This window comes from Neodiprion lecontei, chromosome 2 (genome assembly GCF_021901455.1).
Source record: "Neodiprion lecontei isolate iyNeoLeco1 chromosome 2, iyNeoLeco1.1, whole genome shotgun sequence".
Classification (NCBI taxonomy): Eukaryota; Metazoa; Arthropoda; class Insecta; order Hymenoptera; family Diprionidae; genus Neodiprion; species Neodiprion lecontei.
In genome coordinates, this window is record NC_060261.1 from 14,737,274 (window position 1) to 14,753,945 (window position 16,672).

At 38.7% G+C, this 16,672-nt stretch overlaps 1 protein-coding gene across 1 annotated transcript in view; it reads right to left on the reverse strand.

Moving 5' to 3' along the window:
- LOC107216822 (unconventional myosin-XVIIIa) overlaps positions 1 to 15,579 on the reverse strand; it is an 84,014-nt gene extending 68,435 nt beyond the window's left edge. The window contains exons 1-2 of the mRNA XM_015654115.2: positions 14,948 to 15,579; positions 13,502 to 14,473 (exon numbers count right to left, since the gene is read on the reverse strand). Coding sequence (XP_015509601.1) covers positions 13,502 to 14,473; positions 14,948 to 15,082 — 1,107 coding nt within the window. The 5' untranslated portion in view covers positions 15,083 to 15,579. The remainder of the gene's footprint in view (positions 1 to 13,501; positions 14,474 to 14,947) is intronic.
- Positions 15,580 to 16,672: the final 1,093 nt, after the last annotated feature.

Here is a 16,672-nt window from a genome sequence, read left to right on the forward strand (position 1 = left end):
CTATTTTATTAAAATTTTACAATGATTGTTCAAGGAACTAAGATTTCGAAACATGAGTGTGTTTTGTTTCATTAAGTATCAACTGAAATAGTGTCCACCAAAATTAGTTAATAAGGGTTCAAAAAGTGACCACAATGGCGCTCATAAGCAATAATTTCTTGTCGGTGGTACCAATCTGATTGGCGCCTAGCAATCAGGGTTCAATCGGGATGAATCTGATTGGTGATTTGTGGAACTTTTGCTGCAGCAACGCCATCTTAATTTGCCTCTACTTTACGGACACTTTACATACACGAAGACAGTCCTCCTTACTTCTACCCTCCATAGAAGTGCCGCGAGGTCCTTGCCAGGACATCTTTATTACGCGGCAGGAATCATTGATCCCTCCTCCTTGTGAATAAACGAGGGAATAATCCAGGAATGGGGGACCACAGTTGTCAAGCTGATTGCAAGTAGAGCACAATCGTTGGTCTACTTTGCCGCGAAATTCCGGTATTCCAAAATCATAAAGTATTTTGTTTGAGGGATTGAAGAATTTAAACTGGTTCATTTGCCATGGCGCTTTTCTCCAAGTAAAGAAAAAAGATCTTTTATAAAAGAAAATGAATTTTAACGTAATATTGTATGCTTGAATTTGAATTTCGAACCAACGATGGTGCTGCCACCAAGCTTCGAGAGTAGGCACTGTGGTTCCCCATTTTTGTGCTCTTTTCCTGCCCTGCTGCCATAACGACGCGACGTGGTCTCATTTTTCCATCGTCAAACTTCGAATATTATCGTGTGCCGTTTCTCCCCGGGATTATGCATCATCACTCAACCCAACTAAGCTTCTATTTGCTTGTATTTGATTGCTCGTCTTCGTACGGTAAAACTGACAATCAGTGGAACGTGCCACAGGTCGTTAGCCATTGTGGCCATCCGGCTTTTTTTCTGGAGTCTCGGGTTTTCATGTATTTTTATTTCACTGCAATTTACTCATTCCGTGAATAGTATGATCCGACAATCTTTCCTGATCATTAAGCTCCCGTCAAATATTCTACACTTTGCGAATGCAATCTTGCCCCACACTCGGTACGTCCATGGATAATTTTTTTTTACGCGCGGGTGTGTGTTTGGCGGGTTTTTATACTGGTAATAATGCTAGGCATTTATTTTGTTTTGTAAATTCTCTCACTTGTATCGGTTTTTCAAGTCCAAAATTTCTTGCTCTCTGGACACCTGTTGTATCTATAATAATAATGAAGAACGGAAAAAATTTAGCCTATTTTTACAAACTATGTTTTGGTAATTTCAAAGTCCTTCTACTTCACTAATGTCCGAGTTTTTCTTAATAGCGACTGAATAACGCATTATAAATTGTAGTAGGTATGATAAGTATTTCGCTAAAACTGTAATATTTCGAATGACATAAAAGTTGGAATAAAAATTTAATGAAAATTCCTCACTATTCCACGTAATATTTCATAAAGTCAGATCAGTTATTCTTATGGTGTTGTTTGAAATAGATATGATTTAATATTGTCATTCGTTGAAAATATAAATTTTTATGAAAATCCACTAACTTCGCGTAATTTTACGACGTTCTTATTAAGTTTGGGCTAATTATTTTTGAAAAACAAATGTTACCTGTGATACTGACGATACAGTACAAACTCGTGTAACATATCACAAATTTCGTAAAAGAAAGTTGAAAAAATAGGTTTTGTCCAGCTTTTCATGAGTTAATAAGAGTCATCTAATAAGAGTAAAATCGGAGCTAAAAAAAAAAAAAAAAAAAAAAAAAAACGAGGAGTGAAAAAAACTGCCCGGTATTATTGTACGGAGAAATCTACGATTAACCGATATTACACTGACACCAAGTATCCGCATTCCGAACGTCAAGTCGCGACTTGCACTGGAAAGTATGCGTGCAATATTGAATAACCTTGGATGTTTCGATGCAACGATTTGCAAGCAGTTCTCAAATGCCAAAGCGTTCCCCCCTTTCTCGGGCGCGCGTGAAGAAAATTTATATTGTTGAAAAATCTCTTACGCAATCCCCGGATATAAATATGCCTCGTAGTCTAGTTGGCATTAAAATTCTGGCAAAAGATCGACTTCATTACAATTTTTCCTCGCATATTCGTGCTAGCAATCAATTCTGCGTTTAGTACCAAATTATTTTGGAGAACAGTTGATAGTTATGCGCGGAAAAAGATACCGTAATACGTAAGAATCTTGAAGGCTTACTTGAGCAATAAAATTTAGTACATAAAGGAAACAGATTTATGTTGCAATAACCAAAAAATGTAGCATTGACGGTTAAAATTATACTTATAAATACTTAGTTGTACCAAATTTTTCTTCAATTGCAACGATATCCGAATCGTTGTTGTAACGATACCCATTTTACAACAATTTTATATTTCCTACAACGAATCTCATTCTGTCCAATATGATGCTTCCGGTGTACTGACGAACACTTGTCAATGAAAAATTTTAAGTAAAAATTTGACGCTGTATTCGAGAGTCCGTTGTCTCTCTATAATTAAACGCATATTGTCAATCTGTACGAAGAAATGTAAGGTATAGAGCATGCAGTCCATTCTAAAGATTGACCTGTGGGTTAGAATTTGTATTGCTCAATTATTCTTCATTCGTATGACGTACCTTGACATGACCGAATACTGGAGCGTATTGCAAAACTAGATCAATCATTCTGCGGGTATTATTCAGCGCGTGTCTGTTGTGTATACGATAGTTAGTTATACGATGTCAGATGTCGGAAGGTGATCTGGTTGGTTGGTAGAATGTCGTGTGACGCGCATGGAATAACCCATTGCAACCGATACTGAGCTATTATTTACAGAATTCATACACTCATCGGAGTATCGCGTACAGAGAACAAAACAATTATTATTAATCGAGCGTCTTTATTTGCTCCGTTTTCTCTTTAACCTAAAAAACATTGACTCTGATGAACTTCGTCTTATGGATTCTTGCACCACCCAGTCTTTTCTAAGAAGAGCAGCGTACAAAGACAAGAAAACAATATCACTCGACAGAATTCAAGATACCTTGGAATCGTACAAAACTGGCTGCGAGAAATTGTGAATTTTGCGTATCGTAGAATTTCGCAAATGACTCGCTATCGAGAGCTACTTTTGTCCTCATAAAGCCAGCCAGCACACCCTATGGTTCATTGCCACGAATCGCTATATATGCTACATACATAAACAGACGTGTCACTGCGCACGTGTGAATCGTATATACATACGTTTTACACGCATGTGCGTGCCCAAACTCACGCGTGTCTGCAGCACCGAGTATAGCTCAGCTGACTCACGAACGTTTATATAAACTTGGACGGGTCAAAAATGATACGTATAAATAACCGAAGTGTTCTGACCGTTCCGTTCATATATATACATATATATATATATAACTGTAAACAAATGCTGATATCATATTAATGCCGTATAACTAATTATACACGTGAAATGGAGCATGAGTTATTGCTTCGAATAATAAGTCTCTAGAAGATTAGAGTTGTATCGCGAAGAAAAATTGCATTTGTTACACTAACTAGAAAAATTCAGTGAAACAGGTACGGTTATAAAAACTGTTTCAATATTGTTGGAATTACGAAAAACGAGGTACGCGTAACGATTTTGCGCTATCGTCGATCCTTTTTTGGCAATTGCAACGCAAAATCAGTTTGTTCGGTTTACTTTACTTTTTTAGTTAAATAAGGCTTTAACGTTAATTTATCGTTGCACGAGCATTAAATTTAAAATTTATATTTAAAGAAAGAATAGTAACGGATACCAGACTTTCCTGTAACAGCTAGAAAACTAATTTTCATTTTCTACCTAGAACTATATTTTTCGATTGTGGTTAAAAAATGAAAATAGTTAAGGACTGAGCGGTAACCGGAACTAAAAATTTCTCTCAGTGGACATAGGATTTTGTGCTTTGAAACGTTCACTTCAAAAAAAAAAAAAAAAGGATCCAACTCACTCGCCAACTATAGCAGTATCAGAAGATGAGGTTAGAGTGTTTGTATTGCAGAAAAGCACAGGCTTAGTCACTGAGTTGCCTCTTTCATTTTTTACACTACACTATACATAGTACACGAGACGGAGGGTACAAGATGTTCCGGGTCTCCAGTAAACCTTGAAACGTCGCCTATCTGTAAACTTGCCACACCTATGAAATAATGGGGCCAACAATGTTCTCTCACACATGACGAATCCAACGTACTGTTCACTTTTGTTGTGCATAGACGTAGCCGCGCAGGTGACGTAACAGGCGGGTGATCAAGCGTACCGACGACGAGAAAAATTATGTTTTACATAGTTACTGGAAAAATCTAGTCAAATCAGTATTGTTACGATAACTGTTTAAATATTGTTGGGATTAAAAACAAATATGATACTAGTAATTATTTAGTATGATTATGGTTGTCCTTGAATACATTTCCTAGTTATTGCAACATTAAGTCTGTCTGAATATGAATTTTTCGTCTCTTCAAGCACTATATATGTAAGAATGTATGTAGATGGAGAATGTTTACATTTTTGGATTCTTGCTTCCGATGGGAAGCCAAATAAGACGAACAAGCCGTCTAATAATTGACATGCGGATATGCATATCGTTAATTACGAGAATATAATTGTTCAAAGATATAAATTCGAACAATTGGTGATTTCGAAAAAATTGAATCAAGTAAGACTAAAATTGAATCATGGTAAGACTAAAATAAATTACGATTAACGGTGATAAAAAAAGAAATTGTAATACGTACTAGATTTTCTGATTACAAATACGAAACTCATTTTCATGTGTAGTAGAAAAAAAAAATAACGTTTTAAAAAATGAGAATGATTACGGCCTGTAAATTGTGAGAGAAATTTCGGTGTGGACTTCCATGGTCTATAATTTTGTATCAATTTAACACTATCTGATGCTGAATTTTCGAATTGAGCACAAAAGTTGTTTATGTATACGTGTAGCAACCCATACCAGCCAATTTTACAATTTAGTAACCACCGCAGGTAGAAATTCATCTCGGTACAGGTGTACGAATGTTCAAAGTTATATGATACACGCATAATCCACGTTACGGGTACGCGTATCCACGCCTCTGTAATGGGCTGGGTAAGAGGACAGGCTATCGGGTTGTGTTAACTGTAAACACCGTTTGCAGGAAACCGGAAGCTGGTTAAACGGACGCCACGTCAAGTTATGACATACGTGCATTTCGTAACTACCCCCACGCCGTATGATGCAGTGTAACGTAAAAACTAAGAGGTATACAATTATTTCGTGAACGGAATTAAAAAGCGGAAGATCGCACGATGATCGTGATTACAATTGCGAAGACGATGATCATGATGGTAACTACGAGGATGACGATTGTAATACAGCGTCGAAGTTAACCGAGTCGCGTCGCGGCTTACCGTTGCTCACGATTATAATTTATATGTGAGCGCAGAGTGCGCGTGTCCGCTGTAATCAACGCCTACTATTTATTTCATTCGAAGTTGGTATACGCGAGTGCATTTCCTACTGGCTGGCTAGCTAACGGCTAAGTCTAGTCTGAATAAACATTTTATTACGTTGCGCTACCCGCGATTCATTTTTACCGTTTCACTGATCTAAGGTGACTGTGACATGCCCTTTGACCTGTTGCACGTGACGAGAGGCGGGGAAAATTTGAAGCGAGTTGAAAGAAGCTGCACATTTTCATCACCGCGGCGTTCTTTATTCTCTGTCAAATGTCTTGAATAAATATACACGACACTAGGAAATGCTGAAGATCGTTATCAAAGTACGTCCTTCCTTTAAAGTTCGTTTCAAAGGAGTTTTTTCACGCCTCTCCGACTATGTCTGCATTATACAAGTACTGGAGCCCCGCGTAAAAAATAAGATTTATTTCTATTCACCTTCCGGTAATCGTGGAAAGGCGACGCACTTTGAATGGAAGTTCAGGAAGAGATAGCCAGATCCGTGCATGAATGGTGAAACCATCAAAGATCTACAAAGTAAAAACAACTTACTCTATTCTCAACTCAAGTTTTATCTTTAATTTGCACCGGACAATGTTCGATTATAAACGAATATTATCAAGTATACTTTACATTTTCTTTCCATATCTCTTTCTGGCGCCAATCCAGCAATAACGTGAGGCTGCAGTGAAAGTAACAGATAGTGCAAGTCGTTTATCGGAATTTAAAAAAAAATGCAAAAGTGAGAATGAGAGAGCAAGAGAAAGAGAGAGAGAGTGAGCGTAATTTTTTCAGAGCTCCGGTTTTTAACTTGGTCAACCAATTGGCCATTGAACTTGTAGCGGCCTTTGAGATTGTTTGCAACAGCACTTAAACACCGTTGCAAGAATCCCACTTGACGAAGTGAACTGAAGCTGTTTCAAATGACTGGCATGTCGAGCGTGAAATGCAGTTGATCATTATGAGCCATAAAGAATGAACGCAACAGAGCTTGGAAAACATGCAGTTTTTTCGTTGGCAATGGACCATTCACTTGGAAATCAATTAAGTGGTTCTAATTCGTTAACACTGATTTCGAATTATTTCCGTTAATATTGACCTTCTGACGTGTATTTAGTTGATTTTTTAGTGTACCAACTGATTTCTAATGTTTTACAAGCGTTCAAGATTCCCAATGGTTTCCGAATTGGTTAAAATTGCAAGTAATCACAATAAATATCCTTGCAATTCACTTGGTAACTGGAAAGTAACTAAAGCTAAGATAGAAATCAATAAAATGCTAATGAATTTAAACCGCTTGATATTCACCGTAAGAATTACAACGATTTCCATGATTACCACCGCTTGCCGTACAATTTCTTCAGCGCTATCATTGTGAGTGATTTTAACTTACTCGCAATGATTTCTCATGATTTCATTTATCACGAGTGATTTCTCACGGCTTCAAAAAGATTGATTCGCAATTTTATTTCCAACCCGTTAAATTCATGATTTCTTTGAGCAAATGTGCCCTCGGACTTTGATGGTTAGTCTTGCTTAGGGTGCAACAAGTAAGAAATATCGCAAGCTTAGCGTCCAGCGACGACTCATCGGCACTTGGCATACAGAAATTCGATCAAACGCGGTGACACATCGCACCCACCCCGACAAACGCGAGCAGCCTAATTCCTCGCACATCTGCTAATCCGTTGATCTTCGCTATTCGCATCGCCCAGCGCCAGTGCACTTTGTGCAAGACCCTCCTCTTCACGCCTGGCGCCATCCACGACGATACGCGATCCCCTTTACTCGCTTTTTTGCCTCAAGTGCATCAACCGCATTATAACCACACTATTGAACGTACGCGCGTGTTGGGATAATTTAGAGGCAGCTAGCTGACAGACAGAACACACTGAAATAGTGCCGTACTAGAATACCGTTGTCATATCTCCGTAATCGTAAAGAGATCGAAACGTACTAAAACTAACTCGTTATGGTGTCTACCGATCCGGATTTCACAAGAAACCGGATTGCATGATGCGAAGAGATCGACCCGATTCGAATGTTTTATTGTTTTGAATACATCTGTCCACGGATTCAGTTTCAATCCATTTCTTTGTATTTGAACTAAGAACTCGCGCCAACACCGGTTATCACTCGCTTTGCTCGCTCCGAGCCTCACTATGCGAGGTACGGAGAAAAAAATGTAAAGAAGCGTGTACCGAAATGTATAGGACATGAAATTTTGTACACGTAACATCAATACAGCGGTATTACAATATTAATCGCTAAAACGAAATGATGGATTTAATTGTTATTGATCGGAACCCGGTTTCCATTGCGAGGCGTTTACATACTCGAAGGAGTGCCATTTAATCGCGAGAAACGAAAGCCATCTGGCGGATGTATTATTAAAACAGCTGAGATGGTAAGGTAGGCGGGCTACAACCGCCATCTCGCGGCGACGGTCAGAATTTTCAAGCGCACAGTTTACGTTCCATGTGAAAAGTGAACATATTTATCATATTTTTTATCAGTTTTGTAAAATAATGGAACCCATTTTACATAACTTGTATAGCCTATGTCACCCTCCGGTCTATAAACTATGTCTACGAAAAAAATCACGTTGATTCGTTACTCCGTTGCTGCGTGAAATAAAGACAAACCAACAATCACACTTTCGCATTTATAGTATTAGTAGGAATTGTAGCGCGATTTCAATCTGATAAAAATTTTAACTCATTTCGGAATAAGTTTGTTACATCTGGGATAGCTGATTTTCTCATCCATCAGTCTGTATTTGAATACCACAACGATTTAAATCTACGTGAATCCGCGAATAAAGTCTAAGGTCTGTCTCTTTCTATTGGTTGCTACTTGTCTTCATTCGAATTGGCATTAATCTACTTCAATCCGTAATAAAAGATTCCGAGAATTTTCTCAATTCCTCCGCATTTGATTGTTCTAGTCTAACAATAGGTTCCACAATCGGCCACTGGGTGATAATTCCGTAGTCATTCACATATTTATTCCACTTTACTCGTGTAATATCTTTTTTACACTCCTGCTCCATACACAGAATTATTTGGTAAAATAATTACATATATGATATATCGTACCGATATTGAAAGTCAGACTTGCTATTTTTGATACCCATTAAGTTCAGGTCAAGTTTTGCTATGACTACTCTAGCCACGATAATACGATGTCAAAAGCCACAGAAATGCGCGGTCTACGTGTACTTATCGCTGATATTACGGTGAAGTCTGGATTCAATCCAATGCAATCGTTAATCACTTATTGGAATATAGACAGATTTAACTGATCACCAAAAGATATCGTTTCGAAATTGAATTTTCACATTAGAAAGTCTGTTCAGCCGGATTCAAATGTTGTATCAATTTTAGTTGTTTTAAATCTTTATCTAGTGAGATGCTCGTTGTGCGTGACAATTACGAATACTTCGGAAACTTTGAGCTTGTTTTAAACCTTCTACCGGTATCAATAATTTCAATCGAATTCCGATTACGGTGTCGAACGTTGAAATGAAAGTGAAAACTCAGAAATTGAAATTCAACGTCGAAGGTCTGCTTCGAAAACAAATCGTAAAACTGAGACAACATGCACATTGATTCCTTTAGCACTGTACCAAGTCGTTTGATATTAGGAAGTGTCATGGTGTGGGCGTGGCTTCTACCTCGCCGGCTGGCAGAGAAAACTAAGACTGCCAACAGTACAGAGATCGATGCGAGCCATTCCCCGCTCTGGCTGAAATTCTCCCATTATCAGTTATTCAGCCAAAAGTAATAGGATCGACGAAAATTTTCGACCTTTTCCTGACTAATTACAAAGTAACCAAAGGACTTTTAAGATTCGCAATCTTTCACTGGTTGGAGCAAGCTTGAATATACCCAAAGAAATACAGGTTCTTTCATCCTGATTTGAAACAGCGTCTGCGTAGTATAAAACGGCAGACAGTACCAGGTGGAACAAAAGCTTTAGGAATGCCTCCCGACAATGAATGTTCGTATCCTCCACAAGCATTTTCATCTTTCATTGTGAATACATTGAAAGTCGGAATTCACCAACAAAGTTTTTCAGTCTGAGGCCACACTCTGAGCTACCTGAACAACCAATTTGTTCGAGTATCCACATGGGTAAAACGTGATCTGAATGAAAAAATTGGTAAAAATTTTCATTCTAATCTAACGGAATATTCCAGAGAGTATATTGCGATAGAATCTTCCATTGGAATTGCAAACCCGGTCGGAAAGCTTTTCCGCGATGATAAGAGAAGTAAGATAGTGGTTAGATAACCAGGATATGTGGTGTGGACAAGAAGTTCAAACGAGATAAGCCTATCGCGCTACAGCTAATCGAATTCTGTCCCTGATGCCTTACGTTTTCTCGTTGCGACAAGCTCTGCTGTGTGATGTAATTCAGGTATAGTCACAGTGTATGTATACATGCATCATCCAAAGCAAACTGCATTCGTCATAAGATATACATATAACAACAGCAGACATGAGTTTGTTGTTTCCGATAGGTTGGTATCAGGTTGGACACAGCCGTGTGTCACTGGATGGGTGGCATGTATCGAGTGTAAAACGACAAGTGGATTATCTCAAACATTGAAAATAGAATATCTACGAACTACTCCATACTCGTTATGCCGTACTTATTGCCATTGAAGAAAAGTTTTATTTGTTAATTTATTTCTACCTTTGTCGTACATTATTGAAAACTAATTGCTGCATAAAATGCAGGGGAAAACTGTCAAGACATTCATCACAAAACAACTGTTTTATTATTTTTTGGTGAATGTTCTTTGGAGAATCTCGATTCACACATCTCTGATGAGATTATGTATTTTATACCCTGAGCGAGCGATGAGAAAAGAATTTATAGAGGAAAAGCAAATGCACCATCGTTCCTTCACAGTACTTATGATCATTATGACCTTGGGCTATTTCCTATAATTTATTATATGTAAAATGACTAGTATATAGTCGCCCTTGTGCGAGGCCTACTTTATCTGAATGTCTTTTATTACGTCTAAGATAATATAGGTATCTAGTTCCTATCATAAATTGTTTGCGTGACAATGGTGTGGTTAGTAATCGATGTTACGATACCGTATAGTTGCGTTAATTGATCATAATTTTATTTACGAGAATGTTAGTATCATGTACCGCGAAAAAGATTATCCGAAAAAATTGATTCTAGAAATGTGCAACATTGTTGGTGACAAAAACAGTGTCAATCTCAGATCAGACACTAAAAATTTCAGTAGTTTCTATTACAGATTAACTTCCAACAGACATTGAAATTGAACGATCTTTCGCAAGACAGAATCTAACATTTGAACAATTAGATTTGTTGGCACCACGTTGAAGACATCATGTTATTCCCCTGAAACGTAACCATATTAGAGTTTCCCTTCACATCATTATCAATTTAAGATCCTTCTTTCCTCACACCGTCTTTCGTGCTGACGTGACGACGTATTCTGTCCACTACATTGAATACTTGAGTAAATTGTTCCAACGTTAAAAAGATAAAAAAATAAATTCACCGAAAGAGCCGAACAAGTAAATGTGAAACATCCTCCGATACTGGTCAAATTTTTTCTTTTTACTAATGATCAATGATGATGGAAATGAAGTAAAGGTTAATATCATGTCATTATTTAGATGACGACATGGCGCACCTTTTGGATCTGATGTTTAATGGAAAACTTTTTGACCATGGAAACATAATTGTTAGATTTCTTTGTTAATTCCTCGTTTGTGTGTGTATATATAATTCCTTTCGTAATGAAAGTTTCACGTCAGGATGTGATTTTTGTAGTAAATTAATTCAACTACCGTAGGCTTATTTAACCACTGTTATAAAACAATATTTAGCCATAATGTTTCTCTTAATTGTTACGAACAAACTTTATTCTAATTTTTCTGAGTAGGGCCCCACTTAGGGCCGAAATGTCAAAATTTCGTTTTCATTTTATTGACCTGTGACACAGAGAAATCCCTCACATTACCGCATAATGTTGCAATAATTAAAAGGTGGCCTACCGATGAAAACTCGAAGATACGCCTATCTATACGTAGGTATTACCGAACAAGACCTTTATTTAGTCTATTTTAGGAGAGTGACGACGATTCTTTCAAACCTACCAAATTCCCTAATGATGTGAAAAACCCCGTCAGAATAGCCTTTACTTCTCGCGATCGTGCAAAGGCACGTCAGAGATCTTGAATAAAGGAATTAGCTATTCGGACACTGTGCAGAGCAGCTTAGCATAAGTATAGTATTGGCTTTCTGACGTGGTTTGTGGACATATTTCAATGTCAATATATGCAAGTGCTACTACAAAGTCTTCTTTCCACCGAACCATACACAGAGGGTGTCAATCCACGTCGTGACGAATCAGTAAAGTAAACGAGATGAGTGCTAATAATGGTCTCAAGGTAGTACACACAGCGGAACGAGAACCTCAGTTCAATAAAACACACAGAAAGAGAAAGACACGACAGGACGAAAGGAAAGAAAAAAAGACCAAATTCTACAGCCTACAGGACGGAGATGAAGTGAACTGGAACGAAAATCTGCCAACGCCGCAAATGGCCAACCACCTGCATATTATATTATGGACAAAAACTGAACCCCTGTTGGCCCCTTGAAATCTCAGGTAGCTTAAAGGGTCGCAGTCCGTCCCGTCATCACAGCCCAGCTGCAGGTAAATCGAGATTTGAGACCCAGGGGAGCAAACCTTGATTCGGAATAGTGTTTCGAAGAAAATTCTAAAGGTAACGGAGCCGAAGAAGATATGTTTTTTTATGTGTACCTGAAATGTCGATCCATCATGTTGGACCGAATTTTCTAATTTTAGGGTCTTCAAGACAGTAAATGAAACTCGGCAAGCTATCAAGGTGCACTATAGCCGGTGAACTTGAGATCAAATATTCCACTGATGTATATTCGGTTATTATCAGAACTTGAAATAAGCGCTAACTTGAGCTCTTGATCAAATTTCATCGAAATTTTTTTGTACTTTATTGACGATAATACGTCACCGGGTTAATAGAGCTGACCAAATTATTCATTATATATTTAACACGAAATGATGACAAGATTAAAGTTTAAGTAACAATAACTGAACGAATTATGCAATTTCAGAATAACTTTAAAGAAGTCGAGTTTTCAAAACATGATCATACGAATATGTTCCACTGTATTACGGTTCAATGAAAATTACAGACAATCCTAGAGTTGCGAATAAAGACATTTCTTACAATTAAAATGCATCGTTACAACAAGGTTACTATACTTCAACCTCACGGATGATGACGAACTTAACCGTTTAATCTGGAATACACACTGGATTAATTCAATGTCTGCCCCGGAAAATGTTCATTGGGATATGGCATCGAAAGATGTGAAGCGTACAGAATGATGTTATACCGTTTTTAAATTTGCCGGTTAATCGATTTAACCGCTTTTATAACGTTTTATAGCATTCACAAAGGTCCGTTGGATTTTGTTTTTCTCGCACACGTTTTGTAGCAATAAGTAAGAAAAAATTTCAACGCAACTATTTCCTACTCGATTGAATACGACGATTGGTATTGTTAGTCGGTACTTGGTTAACGGTTTGCAACGTTACTGTTGGCACTCGACTCGTAACCGGTAATCCAACCATGTCGACACATGCTAGGCGCGTAAATGTAGGCATTGACAGCTAACACGAATCTGCACATATCGACTGCTCTTTCATATTTGAGAAGTTTCGAGCCTACCACTTACGTTTAGTACAAAGTAAGTAATCAAATGATTGGATCGCACTGGAAAGTAAAAACCTTATACGTAATTAACGAAATCAATAAAGAAGATCGATATCGCAAACATTCGTAACATCTTTCTTGGCATAGATTTATATAGGAGCAGCCATAAAAGACGAGATTTAAACTTTCTTAACTTAACCATCCATCAATATTTCTAATGAAGTGAATATGGACAAAAGATGAGCTTACCTTCACGGTGACGCTGTTGGTAGATCCTTTGATAAGATCAATGATTTCCTCCCTGGATTTGTCGTTAACGTTAATACCGTTCACTTCGATTAATCTGTCGCCAGGTAGTAATCCAGTCTCGTTGTTGTTTTGCACAATAGCACCAGGCTCCGCAAAGATGACGGGCCTCATTTGAGTAACACCGTTAGCACCACGTTCCACAATCATAGCACGTCGTAGCGAAAATCCAAAATCATTCCTAGGCGGTGGTTGTCGCTGAATAGTAAGTTCCCTCGGATCTGGTAGTTTGAGGGGAACTATTTCAGGTAGGGTAAGTTCGACGCCTTGTTCCTCGAACGAACCCGACGATCGCCACCTGGAGAAACCCTGAGACTCGCCTACCGGAGACAAGCTGAACGGCGGAGTCGCAAAACTTGAATTTGTAGTGTCTGTCAGGGAGTCCGCAGAGGGGCTGGCGCTCGTGACAACTTGGAGCAGTTTGTTGTCCCGGTGTTGAGGACTTCTCCTGTAGGTTTCCTCTTCGCTAAAGCTCTCCTCCTTCCCGATACCCGAGTTGTTCAGGTTTGGAACGTTTTGGTAAGCGATCACCTCGTTTTGGAGCGTATTCCTCACAAGGACGTTCGAATCTTGGTGATTTTCATTCCCGTTCTGAACCACGCTCACTTCCGATGTTATGCTGGTTATACTGAGTCTCGGACCTTTTAAAATCCCTCTTTTTGGAGGCTTCGGCGGGAGAGGTGGCAGCGTCTTGCCACCGGCTGTTAGAGACGTTAACGAAGCCTCGGAGGAATCACTCTGCGTCAAACCGTCACCCGTACCTCGAGACCAGCTCGAACCAGCCGGGTGATGAATACTATCCAACAAATCTCGATCCAACGGTGCAAAAAATGACGCGCTGTAATCAGCCGTTATTCCACTTGGAAGTTTTTCCTTTTCCTTGCGTCGGCCGCGGATTTTCAACGATCTTCGAACCTGAAACAAATAACAATCGTCATATATTGCAAACAGCCGAAGTTATTAAGACAGAGGGTCGATAATTGAATGAACTGCATTCTGGAGTCACTTTCAACGAATGGTTGCGTCGATTGGGCGAAGCTCTTTTCATTCACTCAATAATTGACTACGACAGTTGTGCGAAATGGAAAGTGATTGCGAACCGACCGGGTTTGACCTACCCGCCACTCACATTGCAGATACCTGAATACCGCCGCGGAAAGGATGAAGTGAAATGACAAAATGTAAACATGAATCTCCCGCAGTAGCGTAGAATGCCGTTTGTAAATGGAGGTATTTCATTGGGATTAGAGAATCTTATGTCAACGCTATGGAAATTAATTACTGCGTGGGAATAAAAATTGATCGCCAAATTGAAGTGCGACGATATCTGTGAACGAGGGTTAGCAATATAAGGGTTCGTGAATACGAACAATAGAAACGTCTACGAACCTCGTCGAGACGGAGAAGTTCTTCGGCAGACATGCTGCCACGATCGCGTTTCTTGATTTCCTTCCTCTCCTTCTTTTCTCGCTTACGCTTCTCCTTGTCATCTTTTTCCGCAGCCTTTTTCATAAAGTTGAACATGTTCACCTTCTCCGGTTGATAACCGTGTTATTATTTACTTAAAGCTTCTTCTTCTTCTTTCAACGCGAATCAATAATTCAGCACTCATCCCTGAGTCGCCGGCGACTAAGAGAAGCGAAATATACACTACCTTGAAACGAAACCTACTATTTAAAAAACACAACTGTGAATACGCCGCCTCGAAAACAACTGTTATAACCCAGGAGATCCAGCCTCTTGGGGCCTCGACGTGATATTCACGCTTGGCCGACGATATTGACAGCCAACACGTACCACGAGACGTCACAACACTGCAGCCGCTCTAAGGTTCACCGAATAACCACACATCTCACCGCGATTCCCGCTCCGATTCTACCTGCATGTTAAACCGTGAGACGCTCTGATTCCACCGCGCATCAATTTCACTAACCAGAAACAACGGTTACCTAATCTAACAGATTCAATCGAGACGCGTATGGCCAGCACCGAAAACCCACCACCTTGTTGGCGTTGGACGGCACACTGTCATGGCAGTTGGGTCAAATGCCTCACAAACGTCGCAGCCCACTCCGACGGCGAGAATCGAGCCTCGACGCCACCTGGCGATTCATGGACGAACGAAGTAGATGGCGAGAGCTGCCAAATTCTCTGGGCACAGCTTCAACTTGGGACGAAATTCTACCTTACCGGCTGGCCACGGTATCGATCCCTCGTATTCCAAACTGCAATTCTTACCGACCTCCCGCGTTTGACTCAACCATGGGATCATCATTTCCTTTTACTCTCACCAAAGGCGTAGGACTTACTTCTCTTTGATTATAGCTATCAAGATCGGCTTGGTAAAATTTTTTTAGATTATGGAGTCTTATCAGCATATCAGTAGCACTCATTTTTACAGGGTAAAACGAATCCACAGAACAGTCATGAGAACAGCCCGGCAAAAGACCCCGAAAGCTCGTCTTAATCGTTAATTTCATTTTAGGTACGTGAAGTTCTTTAAAAAAAAATCAATTTTCTCGTGTCATAGAATGTATAAAATGGGAGATTTCATGTTTGAAAATTTGTTATTATTTATATTTCGATTTTAGATGATCATTTCTTGCTCAATTTTTTCCAAAATTTCGTTTTTGTTTCATAAAGTGCATATTAATTTTGATTGATTAATCAGAATTGAATGAAACAACTTACAATCGCTTCTTCTTTTAATGCTCTAAAAAGTCACTTGTCTAACTTTCGACGATACGTTTTACCGTACTGATGCTATTTGCAAGTAAACAAATGAATAAGCCTTTATTACAGTTTTTAAACATTATTATCTCATAATTTTTTTTGAGATTGGCTATTCTTGATCAAAACGGTTCTGTCCCAAGAACATTCTAACATTTCTTTTTCTTATTTAACGCTATTATCTTTAAATTGTTATCAATTCACATGCTGAAAATGATCAATCGATTGATTACTTTTGCGCGACATAATGGCATTTAGAAAAAAAAATATTATCATTACTTACGCCATTTGTTGGTGATAAATATGTTGAAAAAAATTTTCGTGATCAACAAACTCTTTTTTACTTTGTCCAATCGATATGAATTACATTTCATCCAATATTAT